At 29.6% G+C, this 14,625-nt stretch overlaps 1 protein-coding gene across 1 annotated transcript; it reads left to right on the forward strand.

Moving 5' to 3' along the window:
- Positions 1 to 1,540: 1,540 nt before the first annotated feature.
- Positions 1,541 to 12,236, forward strand: LOC107439528 (uncharacterized). The gene is made up of 2 exons (XM_016052159.4): positions 1,541 to 1,855; positions 7,127 to 12,236. The coding sequence occupies exon 2, from the start codon at positions 7,173 to 7,175 to the stop codon at positions 10,572 to 10,574; it is 3,402 nt and encodes a 1,133-aa protein (XP_015907645.3). The 5' UTR covers positions 1,541 to 1,855; positions 7,127 to 7,172; the 3' UTR covers positions 10,575 to 12,236.
- The last annotated feature ends 2,389 nt before the right edge of the window (positions 12,237 to 14,625 follow it).

Here is a 14,625-nt window from a genome sequence, read left to right on the forward strand (position 1 = left end):
AGCTATTTAATTTTTTATGGAAAGATAAGGAAGAAATATATATTTTATATCTTCCAAACAGCTTCATCTTGCAAATACACTGGTTTTTGATCATTTTAACATCTTTTTTTAGCTCTGGTTGACTTAAATGATTCACCTGATTAAATTGTTTTTACCCAATTTTAAATAATTTACCAATGTACAATTTTTTTAAAATTTCATTTATCAAATTATTTATTGAGTTAGTATTATTTAACAATACTCTTGAGTTTCTTAACAAGTGGAACTGAAGCGTAAAGAAGAAAACTTTTATGTTTAAGTAAATCAAATTATAGTTTTTTTTAAATATAGATGACACGTTATTTAGTTTCTGAAAAACTCGAGTTTTAAACAATTTAATGTTTAAATTAAAATAAAATTGAACTACCTAGTTATTAGTTAATTATACTAATTTTAAAAAAATATATATATTTCTGTTACAAAAATATTACTCTAACAGGTTTTAATTTGCTCTTCGAATATCTTTGGAATTTTTTCCAGTTGTGCATAAATTTTTTATTATTTGAGTTGCATCGTTTGAGTTGAATAATATTGAATTGAGAACACTGTAGAATCTTATGCTGGATGTGCATATATTTTTTTTATTTATTCAGATACCATCTTTATATTTTTTCTTTGTTAATATTTGAATCATGATAAATTCTTCATCAGAACAAAAATGTGTATATCATATTAATTATTTTTCGTATATTAAAAGTATTGCTTATTTTCAAAATTATCTTAGCCCCCCTGTCGGATGATTGCTGACCCCCTGTCGGGCTTAGTCTAGCGCCATTCTTGAGTTCAATTAATTTTTAACAGTTCTTCGGGTAGGGAAAGAATGTTAACACAAATAAAATAGCATCTCAACCTGCGTCAACGTTTTTCACTCAATAGGTTTGCACGCTACTCTAAGGTGTGATGTCATTGGTGCCTAAATGAGTCATTCCTAGTGTGCATCCGGTGCGTCATATATATCGATAAAATCAAGGAATTTATAGGTAGGTGGGTAGGTATTTTGTTTACGTCACCCTAGAGCTGCACAATGGGCTTTTGGTAACGATCTGGGAAACATCCCTGAGGATGATCCGAAGATAATTTTGATCCTCTGCTGAGGGGATAGTTACCCAGCTTTGGTAGTCCGATGACCTGCGCACGAACTCAAGCACTTTACGGTAGAACAGTTAAACGAGGACGGATACCACACACTCTCGGTCCCTACGCTGACTGATCAAAGGTTTCAACGACCCGCTTACTGACCGCAGCCAGCGATGCTTGACTTCAGTGTTCTACTGGGAACCGTGTCTTTGCGATTTGTCTTCTGTGGGACAAAAAATAATATATAGAGAACAAACAGAAAGACTTTCTCAGGTCTATGGAATAATGATATTGGATATCACGCTTTTTCAAACGTAGGTGTAAAAAAGAAGCAGAAGTAGTAACCCGGAAGTCTTGCGAATAATTTTGTCTTCAGCGCCATCTAACCACCCATAAACATTTCTCTTAAAACGCATGCGCAATTCTTTCCAATCAGATGGCAATACAATTACACCTTGTTATTTTTATGCTTGGCATACAAGTTTTTATGTTACATTCTCGAAGTTAAGTCTGTGTTATGTTAAGAGGTTTACTAAATATCCATCATATAATAATCATGTCACGGATTATCAATATATCTGTTTCCGTGTTAGTTAATAAATTTTCAAATATGAAACGGATTTTGCATTGAATATCGCAAATCAATAAAACTTATTCCTTATTTTTGTGATTGTTTGACTTTTTGAAGTTAGTTATGATAGGACAATTTTTGTCTAAATCAATTATTTCCATTACTCTTGTAAGTTATTTTTAATTAATCTCTACGATGATTATTGCTATCTCCTTTATTATAAATTGAATGTTTCTTTACAAATCATGTATCAATGTTTAGTAATTACTAATTTTTTCTTCAAATTAACGTTAAAGGAATGCATAAACAAATCATTGGGGGCGCAGAGAAACATCAACATTGTGCCTTTAAATTAATAAAATAGTATTAATTATTTCATAAAAATTTAACTACGTAACAGTAATCCTAGATGGAATGTTCAAATAACAATCTATTGCGCTCTTTTTTGTAACGTTTACACGAATATAGATGATTATTGACGAAGTAAGTGATAGTTGACAAGTTTTCTTCGAATTTTCAAATTAAAGTGAAATTAATCCATTCTCAGTTTAAGTTTTTAAAAAAAATCAAGCTATTCTAATCAGAGTTGGAAAGGTTTTTTTAGGACAGAATGGATTAATCCAGGGTTTAAACTGACCTGTCCAAAAACTAGTCACTCAAATTATGTCACAATTTAAAAAAAAATATTGTAAAAAATAAAATGTTAATTTTTGAACAAGAAACAAAATGAAGCCAAGTTTTACTTTTATTAAAAAAGTTTATTATTATTTTTTATATTGTATTATTTATCCTTATGCAAAAACCTAATTTATCAGTAGTAGTACAAACATATTTAAGGGATAAAATATTCGCTTTTGTTGTTCAATGAATTGTGGAGTTTCAAAAGTAATAAATCTTTTCCTACTTTGTTATTGTCCTTTATTATGTAAATTCAATGTTTTGGACACTTTGATACAGTTTAGGACAGTTTAAGACAGTAAAACCCAAATGCCCTGTCCAAAACCAGTTTAGGACATCCAAAACCCCATCCCTGATTCTAATACTTTTGCTTAAATAACTCTAGGTTTCATTTACATTTACTCCAATTTTTTATTAACTTTTAGGATTTTTTAAAATTTAAAACTGACTGTGATGTACGTAACACAGAATATTACAAAAGTTTTAACTATTGAAAAATTATTAAAAATCTGAATATAAGTATTATAGTGTTAACAAAAAATATTAAAACTGCTTGATTTTTAATAAACTGTAATTTAATTAATAAATAATTGCTTTTAAATCCTGTAAATATGACATATTCATACATAGCAGAGTTGCTTTTTAGTGAATTATTTAGTGTTAGCTATTAAAATTATTCATTACTTTGTTCATTACTCATCTGTTCTATATTACACATGGGATAGTATTAAATATTTATTGATGTTATTCATGTATTTCTGATTTTATTCTTTTACCATACTATTTATTAAATATATAATATTTCTATTGCTAAATATTAATGTTTAATTAACCCTTTTAGCTTTGTTTAACCTTATACTTGACAATGTTTATTGAAATTCTATGCTGCTCAGAAATATTTTTTTTTCCCAACACTTGTTAAGTATTTTTGAATTACTTATCAATTCTTCTACACTTAACTGTGTTTGCTCGTTTGTGCATATTATGCTTATATTAATACTTGCACTATAATTATGTTTAATATTATATTATTTGTGAAAAATATAGCTAAAACTATAATGAATTATTAACTACTTCTTCAAAAAACATGGTATTATTAATAACTATTATTTCAAATATATTCACCATTCAATTTATGCTACAGTTGTTAATTGTTATAAATCTAAATATTTATATTAATCCTTTTATGCCTTAATTATGGCAGATTTTTAGCTTAGGTATGAAACTAAGGTGATTGAATTGTCTGATCTCAACATATTAAACTCATTTTGATTATTGATATTTGTTGCTAATGCTTTTTTAAGTTCAACGAGAAGGATAAAAAAAAAAACAAATTCCTAGAATAATTTTTTATCAGATTTTCATTTACGGAAAATCCATCTTGAAGGTTTGAAAGCCTCACCATAAATATGCTAATTATTTGCTGCAGATAATATTTTAAGTTTTGAAAAAAAAGCAATAAAATGGTGTACTTTTTTGAATAAACATGCCTTTTCCTGAAAGATTAGGATTCCATGCAGAAAATAATGTTTAATAATTATTTATTGTTATTTTATTTAACATTAAAAATATATAAACTCAATTTTTAATATGATATTATGATGCGTGAATTACAATTTGAGTAATCATTTTTAACAATGTATATTTGCATATATATTTCGCATGTATTTTTGCTAAATCAATTATTGATCAAAAAGAAAAAATTTTAAAAAGTATGTTTTTTTTTAATGAAAAGGTGTTTTTTTTTAAATGAATTCTAGTAATTGAAAGTGCTTAATTTCTGCAAACTTTTAATTCTTTTTAAAATAAAAATTTTGTGCTTAGAACGCTAGCGTTTTTATAAAAATTATCATATTTGCCAACAACTTGATCATTGTATATGACAACTAAGTCATTTAATAAATTTTAGTCATATTTTTGATGAAATTTTGTTCTTATTAAGCAACTATTTTCATAGCTTTCGGCAAATATTTTCATGCTTTAGGCTACTCAAAGTAACTATTTTATTCATTTTTTTCTGTGGCAAACATGGGTGTTGGGCCCATGTTTGCCACAGAAAAAAAGGTTGTGAGTTTGATCCCGTCGACAGAAGCTTCTCCGTTTAGTAGGGTGACCCGGGGTAATTCACGATCACTCTGTTTCTGGGGTAAATAATGATCACCTAAGTTTTATTTTAAAAAAATTATTTTTTTTTTTAAATTTGAGACATGGACAAGAATGCTTGTACACTTTACTAAAGTATAACTACATTTAGTTAATAATAGTTTTTTGTTTAATCTAACAAAATAAGTATCTTTTAAACTGCTCTCTGTATTTTCCATTTCAAAGATGGGTTTCAAAATGTGCACATTTCTGCAAAGATCCCATCCTTCTCTTAATAATAAATATTTTGAGTTACTTTCTTTTTCTTTGATATAAAAATTGTGTAAGCTTTTGTTTAATTGTTTCACATCTACTGTAAACATTATAATTGATTATAGGAAACTATATCAAATGTTGCCCCCTACAGATGGGGTAATTATTGATCACTGGGGTAATTCCTGATCATTGTCATTTCTTCTTATAAATAGTTTAAAAAATAGCTAATAAATAGTTAATTTTCTTTTCTTAAATAACAGTTCATATTTATTAAGTGGAACAACTATAAAATATATTTTAACTATAATCACAAAATTTGTTTTTAACTGTATACAAGACAAATGTGCTCTGATATGCACCATTTCTAGCTTGTCTTACCTTGCTTCTATCTTAATTTTATGTGTGTACGTTGTTAGAATAATTTTTAAGTTGATAAATTAACCTAATATAAATATGGTGAGAAATTATAAGCCTAAAAAGAATACTAAGCTTCTAGAAAGCAAAAATAGTGAATTTCTTTTAATGATTGAAAATTAAAATTTCAGTGTGAGAGCTGCTGCCAGAGCTGAAGAGTTAATCTTTATTCCTGCTTTTAAATAAAACGTTTTATTAGCAGTTTAAACATATATTTTTGGTTTATTTGTTTGATCTTAATGTCTTATTTGTTAATTACCATTGTATAATTATTTTTAAATAGCCCATTTACTATAAAAGCTGGTGATCAGTAATTACCCCAGAAATGATCAAGAATTACCCCGGAAATGATCAAGAGAAGGGGCAATTCCTGATCACTAAAAATTTAAGATCTTTTAAATTCTAATTAGATTTTCAAACAAAAGAAGGTAGAATAGGACTCATCTCATATAGCTTCAAACTTCCAGTAAATATTAAAATTCTATCTTGAATAGTTTTTTCACAAAATAGATGTTTGCATTTTTTGATCAATAATTACCCCAGGTCACCCTAAATGGTGACTGGTGCACGTTAAATCTGTCGGGTTTCCAAGTTCCCACAACAAATCGATGCCTCAGGGGGTACTAAATTGGAAATTGATTATTCTCTGGTTCAGTTCAAAATTGCTATCTGTGGATGAATAAAGGGTCCTTTCTGTAAAACAGGCTGTGACATGTGTGTGGCTAAAGTCATCTTGGCCATAAATGACGCCACTAAAATAACAAGAAAAGCAGCTCTAAACCATGCTGTGTCGTGTTGTTGTATTCTTGGCCATAGATGGTGCCACTGAAAAAGCAAAAGCTTTCTAGCATTGGCAGTGCCATTAGGAGCAACAAAAAAATGTTAATAATTTTCTTTGTAGAATTTTTAATACAACTGCATCTAAAAATATAAATATAAAATCGGTCTTTTGTTTTGTTCATAATTGGTATTATTTCAAATGTTGTTCATTGCCAGTATGAATACTGAAGAAAGCAAAACAAACACAATTTCACCTTTATGTGTGACAACTGACCAAATTATCTTCCTTTCAAAAGAAAAATTCTGTTTAGAAAAATCTGTCACACAGTTTAAAAGAATGTGTCTATAATGCCTCTTTATATCCCTCTAGACAATTCCTATTGGATTATGGGTTGTTGTCATAGGTCATTAAGGCAAGCAGTGCGACTGTTCTTGTTTTCCAGTGGTGTCATTTATGGCCATGAATTCGATTTCTGCAACAACCATATGCCATACTTGTTTATAGGGCAGACACATTCATACATGCATTCATTATCTTCAGCTTGTAAGTTTGACCTGAACCAGAGAAAGATCAATCTCCTATTCAGTACTCCAGTAGCTATAATTTGGTATGGAAACATCTAGGACTTAGTAACCCGACAAATTTAACATGCGACAGTCACCATTTTCGACACAGGGAGACGTCGGCTTGTGGGATTTGAACTCCCGTTCGCACATGATGGATGGGAAAGAAAATTAATCGTCGATTTAATAATCGATTTAAAGAAACTCATCAAAGATAAAAACAAGAGAGATATTGAAGTAATTAATCTTTTTGTAGACTTAAGACTTTTTTTTTTTATATGTGAAATTTACGAAGCTATGGCAATTGTACTATATATTTTAATTTAGTGCCCTCCAAAAGTTGGTCTCTGATATCTGCATGTATAATCAACCAGCCAGTCAATGTTTAGTAGGAATTAATGATTATTTGAGCCAATTAATGATTATCTCTCTGTCTCATCTGTTGACAAAAGCAATCTTTTGTATTTTCTGGATAAGTATATTTCAAAACAAAGTAGCTGTTCAAAATAGGAAGAAAAGATGTAAATGTGTCTGTTTCAATCTTTTGTTATTTTTTTTTATTTCTGTTTTAGTTGGAAATCGTTTTGAAAATTGTTGTTATAATGGACTCTTATTGTATATTTATTTATTAAAATTTTTTTTTAGGTATAAATGAAAGTTTTACATTATCTTTAATTTGTAGCAGTATAAAATGGAGAAACCACCACTTAGTAGCAATATTTCACCTCCTGAGGAAGTGAAAAGCATATTGATTAGCAATAACAATGAAAACCCAGGGTGTTCTTCTTCAACTGATGGAAATGATGCAGCTCCAAGTGCACCTGAACTCAACAAAGCTAAAACCCCTCCAACATCAGATGCCAATCCTTCACCTTCTTCTAGCAGGAGATCACCCGATCCTTGTTGTGCCATTTGCCTTGAACAGTTACAAAATAAGTCTTATACAAATGGTTGTTTGCATATGTTTTGCTTTAAGTGCCTTGTGGATTGGTCTAAAATTAAGCCTGTGTGCCCTTTGTGTAAGCAAGAGTTTAAAAGTATTATACACAACGTTCAAGAAGATTGCAAATATGATACTTATTATTTAAATAGTCATCAAATTTCAGCTGATAATATTTGGAATTTAACTCAGACTCATAATGGCATCTCTAACTCTATTAGAATTAATACATCATCAAATATACCCAGATTTCGCTACCGAACTACTGTAACTGCGGGTAGATTTGTCGATAGGAGCAGCAGCAATGTATCACGTCAAGATACAATGCAAATACAGATTGAAAACCACAGAAGAAGATTTGCCCCACATTCAGTGAGGCTTATCTCCACCACACAGGCAGCAAATCGCATTCCATCCCGTTTTAGGGCAAGAATCTATCATCGAAATTTGTGGGTTAAGCCTCTACAATCTAACCGCTTCAGAATAGTTTCCCCAGATTTTTTCAAGCGCAATCCTGCCTGCACACACCGCTTGCTTCCTTGGCTGAATCGAGAACTGATTGTGTTGTTGCATAATGTTGAATCACGAATAGTTGAGGTTCTTGAACTTATCATGGCCTTAATCACACGGTATGACATTAACAGTCCAGAGTTTTATTCATACATTGAACCATACTTTCAGGAAAGGACCTCTCATTTTATTCACGAATTTTACAATTTTGCATCCTCACCTTATAGTATGGATGAGTACGATAATAATGCTACTTATGATCGTCAAGAGCCTAAGTCTAGTAATGAAGCTGTTGAGGTAGATGATACAAATAATGAAGTTATGATCATTGATAATGATGAACCATCTCATGTGACATCGGAAACAAATGTTGAACGCTTAAAAAGTGTGTGCAAAAAGAAGAAATCTAAGAATTCTGCAAGTAAAAAGAATACTGTTGAGAAAGTTGTTTTAAAAAGGAACCGAGAAACAGACTCTTGGGTTACAGTTATGGGTCCATTGCCTCTCATGCATGATTACAGTATGACCAATTTGAATAATTATTACTCGAATCCTGGACCAAGTAATATGCCTGGCATTGCAACGAATAGTTTAGACACAGATGGGAGGCCTCTAATCAGTCCTGTTCATATTGAAATTGAATCTTCTGATGATGAGGTTGAAGTTCTTGATGTACTGAAGCCAAAAGCAGAAAGGACACCAGAAATTGTTGACCTGTCCAGTGATGATGAAATATCTGGGATAACTAATGTTACATCTAGTGAAAACCCTTTCAAAAACAATCCAATCTTAAGTAGTAATTTTAACACCATCAGTCCAACTTTAAGCATTCGATCTTATAGCCCTGTTAGCCCATCTTATAGCCCTGTTAGTCCAACTTATAGCCCTGTTAGTCCAACTTATAGCCCTGTTAGTCCAACATATAACCCTGTTAGTCCAACTTATAGCCCTGGCAGTCCAAGAACTGATGTTACATCTAGTGAAAACCCTGTGAACAACAATCCTATCTTAAGTAGTAATATTAGCCCCATCAGTCCAACTTTAAATAATCAATCTTATATCCCTATTAGTCCAACCTATAGCCCTGTTAGTCCAACTTATATCCCTGTTAGTAGTCCAATTTATAGCCCTGTTAGTCCAACTTATGGCATTTCAAGTTCTTCTCTAGATATTTTTGAAGAAAATTCTAATTCTCACAATTCAGTTCGTAATCAGGATGGCCTGACTAGTGACCAGATTAATAGAAATTTGCTGACTGAGTTGTCAGATACTGATGATGATTGTATATTTGAGTCATCTGAAAAAAACACTTCCACAGTATCAACTGACAAAGCTTCTAAAATTGATATTAAATCTGATGAAAATAATAATGCTAATAACAACCCTGTTACCTTTAACAGTACTGTTGTAAATAATCACAATATTCCTGAAGCAGATACATATGCTCAGAGTCCAATGTTTAGTTTTTCATATAGGCCTCCCAGCCCATTTGAGTGTCTAACTTCTGTTCAAAGTTCTAATATAGTAAGGTTTGAAAATTCCAATTCACACAGTCCAACTGATGCCCATGATAACCCAAATAATTCTTCTAATAAAGTAATTTTATTGGAGGAGGTAGATTCTGAGGATGATTGTATCTACGAGTCAACTCATAAAATCATTTCCAACATATCAAGTGACGCTAAAGCTCCCAATTTTGTAGATTTTAAATCTAATAAAAATAATGGCAATGACAGCCCTACTATCCTTAACAGTCCTGCAGTAAATAGATATAGCCCTCTTAGTCCAGTGCTCTATGCTCCCTTTCGTTCAACATCTCGATTTTCTAGCAATGCAGATAGTGACATTGAATGCATCTTTGACTCCGGTCAGAAAACGGAAAATGATCAAAAAATTAATGAACCTAGGAGTAATTCAAATAAAATTTCACCCTTAGATTTATCTAGGCTACCAGGTTCTTCTCAGGAATCTAATTCCAGTAATCATCTAAGCTGGGCTTATAAGAATAAAAATAACTTAATTGATTCAACTTGTTCATCATCATTAACTAAGCACCATCAAGCAGCTAAATCCTCTTCGGGAAGAGACTCGCCTATTAATTTAGTAAAGAAAATATCTTCACTTAAACGTAACACTAAATCAACGTTGCAAGCTGCTGAAAAAAGTTCATCTGCTGGAAAAAAATCGACTTCTAAGAAATATCGCACCGGATCTTTAAAGAGTTCACCGACATCGATAATGTCCTCTAATAACAATACAGTATCTTCTGTCAATGAACCTGTCAGTTCATCAAAACCTGATGAACCTATCGGTTCGTTAAAGCGCAATAAGACTTATGTTCCTTCAAAAATAGTTATCCCTAGTTCTAGTAGTCTTAATGTAGACAGTGTTTCTAATTCTCATAAAGAAGACTTGTTTGAAAATATAAATAATGCATCAACTGAAAGTTGCTCAGAAACTGAAATAATGCCACCTAAAAAAAGAAAACTACGCAGTGTTGTTGCATCTCTCATAACAGATCATAATGTTGGTGATACACAAAATTCTCATAAATCACATAAAAGTCATAAAGTGAAGAAGAAAAAGAAACACACTAGGAGAATTAAGCGTCCTGTTTCTGACTCAGACAGTGACTTTTTCTAACTATAGCATATATTTATTGTATATAAATCAAATTAACGTTAAAAAAATGTTTAAATCATGAATTCGTACAAATTTAAGCTACTTCTTAATGTATATAGATTTTTGTTATGATGAGCATCTACTATTTATTTTGTTTATCAGCCATTTATTTTCATGTTCTATTTTTATAGTTACATTTATAGTGACCCTTTCTTTTTTTTATATATATATTTTTCTTAATCATTTTATAAAGCTTTTCCATAGTTCTCTTAAAATGTAAAAACATATATTTTTATTTATTGAAGATAAGCTTCAGATTTATTCTATAATTTATATTATTTGTCTCCTAGTCCTTTAAATTTAATTTTAAGAATTCAATATTGAAAAACAAATTGAAAGGATCCCTAAAATCATTTTTTTTAAGCAAAGAAATATGTTGTATTAGAAATTAATCATATACAGTACAGAACCCGTTATCCGGAAATGAGAAAACCGGAAAACCAAAAAACCGGAACGAAATTCAATAAATTTTCCCGCCATTTTTTAAACAAATTTTTTTTTTCCTCATAAGATTTTAGGATTTTTCTTTCTTTTTTGAAAGGTGTTTACCTTACCATCATTTTGGAAATAATCATTAGTGTATTACTTCATAGTTTTTTCTTTTTAAGATTATTTCCAAATATTTTTTTTTAGTTCGGTTTAACAATAAAAAAAATTGCTTTTTGTAGCAATTCAAAAAACCGGAAAAATCAGTTATCCGGAATAGCGATGGTCCCGATCGTTCCGGATAATCGGTTCCCTACTGTATTAAGTATAAGAATGGAAGCTAGAAATTGCCTTTCGAATTTTGTATAAATTTTTTTTTATACATTAATTTGTTACCTATAAAGTGTTATTGGAGAGAATTTCGTATTGGTAGCTATTTTTTAACTAACTGCAATTGCCAAGGCGCCAAAGGGAATTAAAAATGAAAGATGTAGATGTTTACAAGGGAGTGATTTCGAGCAATATTATCAGTGTTCCCCTTCTGGGATTTTTGTTGTTGTTTCCCTATAGGCTGCTGCTCGGAAGTTGGCAATTATTTTGGCTCAGGTACCAATACGGAAATCTTTCTGTGTTATTTTATTGTACAGCAAAAAGCTTAAGACTGTTTTTCGTAGACTGTTATATGAAATAACACTGTTTAGTGAAGAATATGCCATTTTGCATACCTGCATGAGTTTGTAAAAGTTATTCAATCAGTGCTGGATCAAGTTTTGCCCATATTTAGTCATTGTTTTCTATGCTAAGATGCTATGTAAAAATTTCAAGAATCAATTATTATCAAATTAAGGATCTAAGGAAAGTCTTCTCAAATTGGGGATTTCATAAAAAGTTTTTCATTTTTTGGGCTCAGTCTGCTTTCAAGTTCAAAAAATAAGTTCTTCCCACCTGTAATTTAAAATTAAAATTATGTTTCAAGTTTAAAGCACTCAAGCTATTGCTTTTCATTTTCCTTGGTTGTAAAGCTTTGAAGAATATCCTTAAAATTCAGTAAAAACCTTACTTTATTTTCCTTTTTATGCCGGACATGTTGACATTTTAAATACTAAATTTACTAACTATGCAAAGTTAGAGTACAGATAGCAATCAACATAAAATGAAGAACAATGAAAAATTTATGATATAAATGTTGAAACTAAACCTGGTCTCTTGTCTATTTTTTGTTTGTTTATTATTTATTAAAAAGCTTATTGTTTTTTTTTTATTTATTATTTTAGTAAATAGCTTAACTATTTCCCCTTTTAAGCAGGGCATGTTAACGCATTTTAAATGCTAAATTTACTATCTACATAATTCTGCTAAGTTAGAGCACAAAGCAATAAATGTAAAATAAAAAAAATATTGAAAATTTATGATGTAAATTGTAAAAACTAAATCTGGACTTATTATATTCTCTTGTGTATTTCAGAAAAATAATTATTATTACATTAAAATTTTTATTAAACATTAGGAGAAAAAATGCCTTTATAATAAAAGTTTTTTTTAAAATTATTTAAACTCATAATCTAATACAGCAATGCTGTTTTTGTGTAATTATTTATACAAAAGCTAGTGATGTATTATTTTTGAAAAACATTTATTCAGGTAGCCTGCTTATAAAGATAGTAATAAAAAATAATTTCTCATGCCATATAGTAATTGTTTTTTTTCTTCTCCAGTGCAGATCTTTGCTTATCAGCATGTACCTTACCAATTGTTCATGCTTCTGTGAAAAATAAATATATGTAAATTTCAAAAAGTGATGTATAGTGCTTAGTTTACCATAAAAATAATTTAAAAAGAAAAGTAATCTATAAAATATATCTGAGAAAAAATGTATTATATATTCTGTTAACTAGTGCTTTGTAAATAAGAACTCTTCAGTAGTTATAAATTATGAATGATTTTACCTTCATTATTTTGTCTTATCATGTATTATAATTTCTTTTCAGCCATTTTTTTAAAAAATAAGTTAAAATTATTTTCTTTTTTCTTTACATGCATGTTATAAAATATCATTTATGAGAAAAGAATAAAATTTAGAATGAATTTAATGTAAATTATATTTTCTAGAATAGTGTCCAAAACCCTTATCCACATTTTATGATTACACCGCAGAATTTCGAAATTTTTAAATAACTTTTTTGTACTGAAACATGATATTATATGAAGAATAGCAATACTTGGCTAAGACAATAAATATTGGCCTTGTAGTAGCCAGAACGAACTATCTATTTGTATGGTAGATACACAGAATATCTATTCTATCCATACAGATAGTAAAGTTTAATTGTATCCTCTTGCTACTTTAGAGAAAAACTGTCCAGCGCCTGAATCATTGTGCCTCCTATCTTTCAGCTGTATTTTTATTGTGTAGTTTTAAATGTGGAATTGTTGAAAATATATAGTGCTGCAGTTTTTCATGATAAAAATATTGTCTTAACTTTATTTTAAGTGTTTGTTTTCTACTGTAAGGATCATGTTTTGCCACTTGAAATCTTCGAAATTCTAGGACTTCAAACAACTGATTTTTTAATAATAAAATCTTATTCCATTCTCTTGAAGGATATGTTCCGTGGGTAAAATGCAAATTTTCGGCTGTTACCTTACAAAAATTTTTATATTTAAATGATTTTTAGTATTTTATATTGCTGCAAGAATTTCTGTTGTGTATCTGACTATTTCAATAATAATAATTCTGGGTCCCAAGGACCCAGAATTATTTAAAACTCAGCTTCAAGTTTTCAAGAAAAGTGCAGCCTTAAAAGTCAAATATTTTTAAAATAGAGCCTTAAAAGTCAAAATGTGCTTTAAATTGATTAAATGTTAACTACAAGAAGATCTTATTTATCAATAGTTAAGTGCAATTATAATAATACCCTTTAACATGTGCACTCAGGTTAATTTAAGTGGGGTCATGGTGTCAAATTTTATTTTTTCGCACAAGAACATATTCAAGAATTGAAAATATGCAAGCTCAGAAAAAAAAATTGTATTATTGATATTTATCATAACATCGAATTGTAAGCTATGATATTTGTTTATTCAGAGGTGATTGTGCTCCGGATTTTTCCTTTACTGCACTCCGGAAGTTTCAGGAAATCTTAGGTCCAGAAGCTTCAAAAAATCATCGATCACATTTATGTTAATTCTTTTATATTTTATTTAAAAATATTAGAACTAGAATTTATACTTGGCATCTTTCATACGTAAATAATTTTTTCTGGTAGAGTAATAAACGTGATTAGAGATAAAAGTAAACTTATACATAATTATTCATTTAAATTATGCTGTATATAATTTATAATTCAATGTTTTGAAAATATTAAATTTATAGACATTAATTATGCGTCTTTAAAGATTTTACTCAAGAAATTTTCCAGATTTTTGAGTTGGACTCACAATCACCCCTGTTTATTCAAAAATAAAATATGGCCTTAATCTAAATTCAAAATAAATAAATAAAAATTATGATTTTGTAATTTTTGCCAAAACTAGATTCTAAAATGTGTGTTATTTTAGAATATATATTTTAGAAGAGGGTAATTTA

The sequence above is a fragment of the Parasteatoda tepidariorum genome, chromosome 5 (genome assembly GCF_982258835.1).
Source record: "Parasteatoda tepidariorum strain Cologne lab strain chromosome 5, Ptep-v5.0, whole genome shotgun sequence".
NCBI lineage: Eukaryota > Metazoa > Arthropoda > Arachnida > Araneae > Theridiidae > Parasteatoda > Parasteatoda tepidariorum.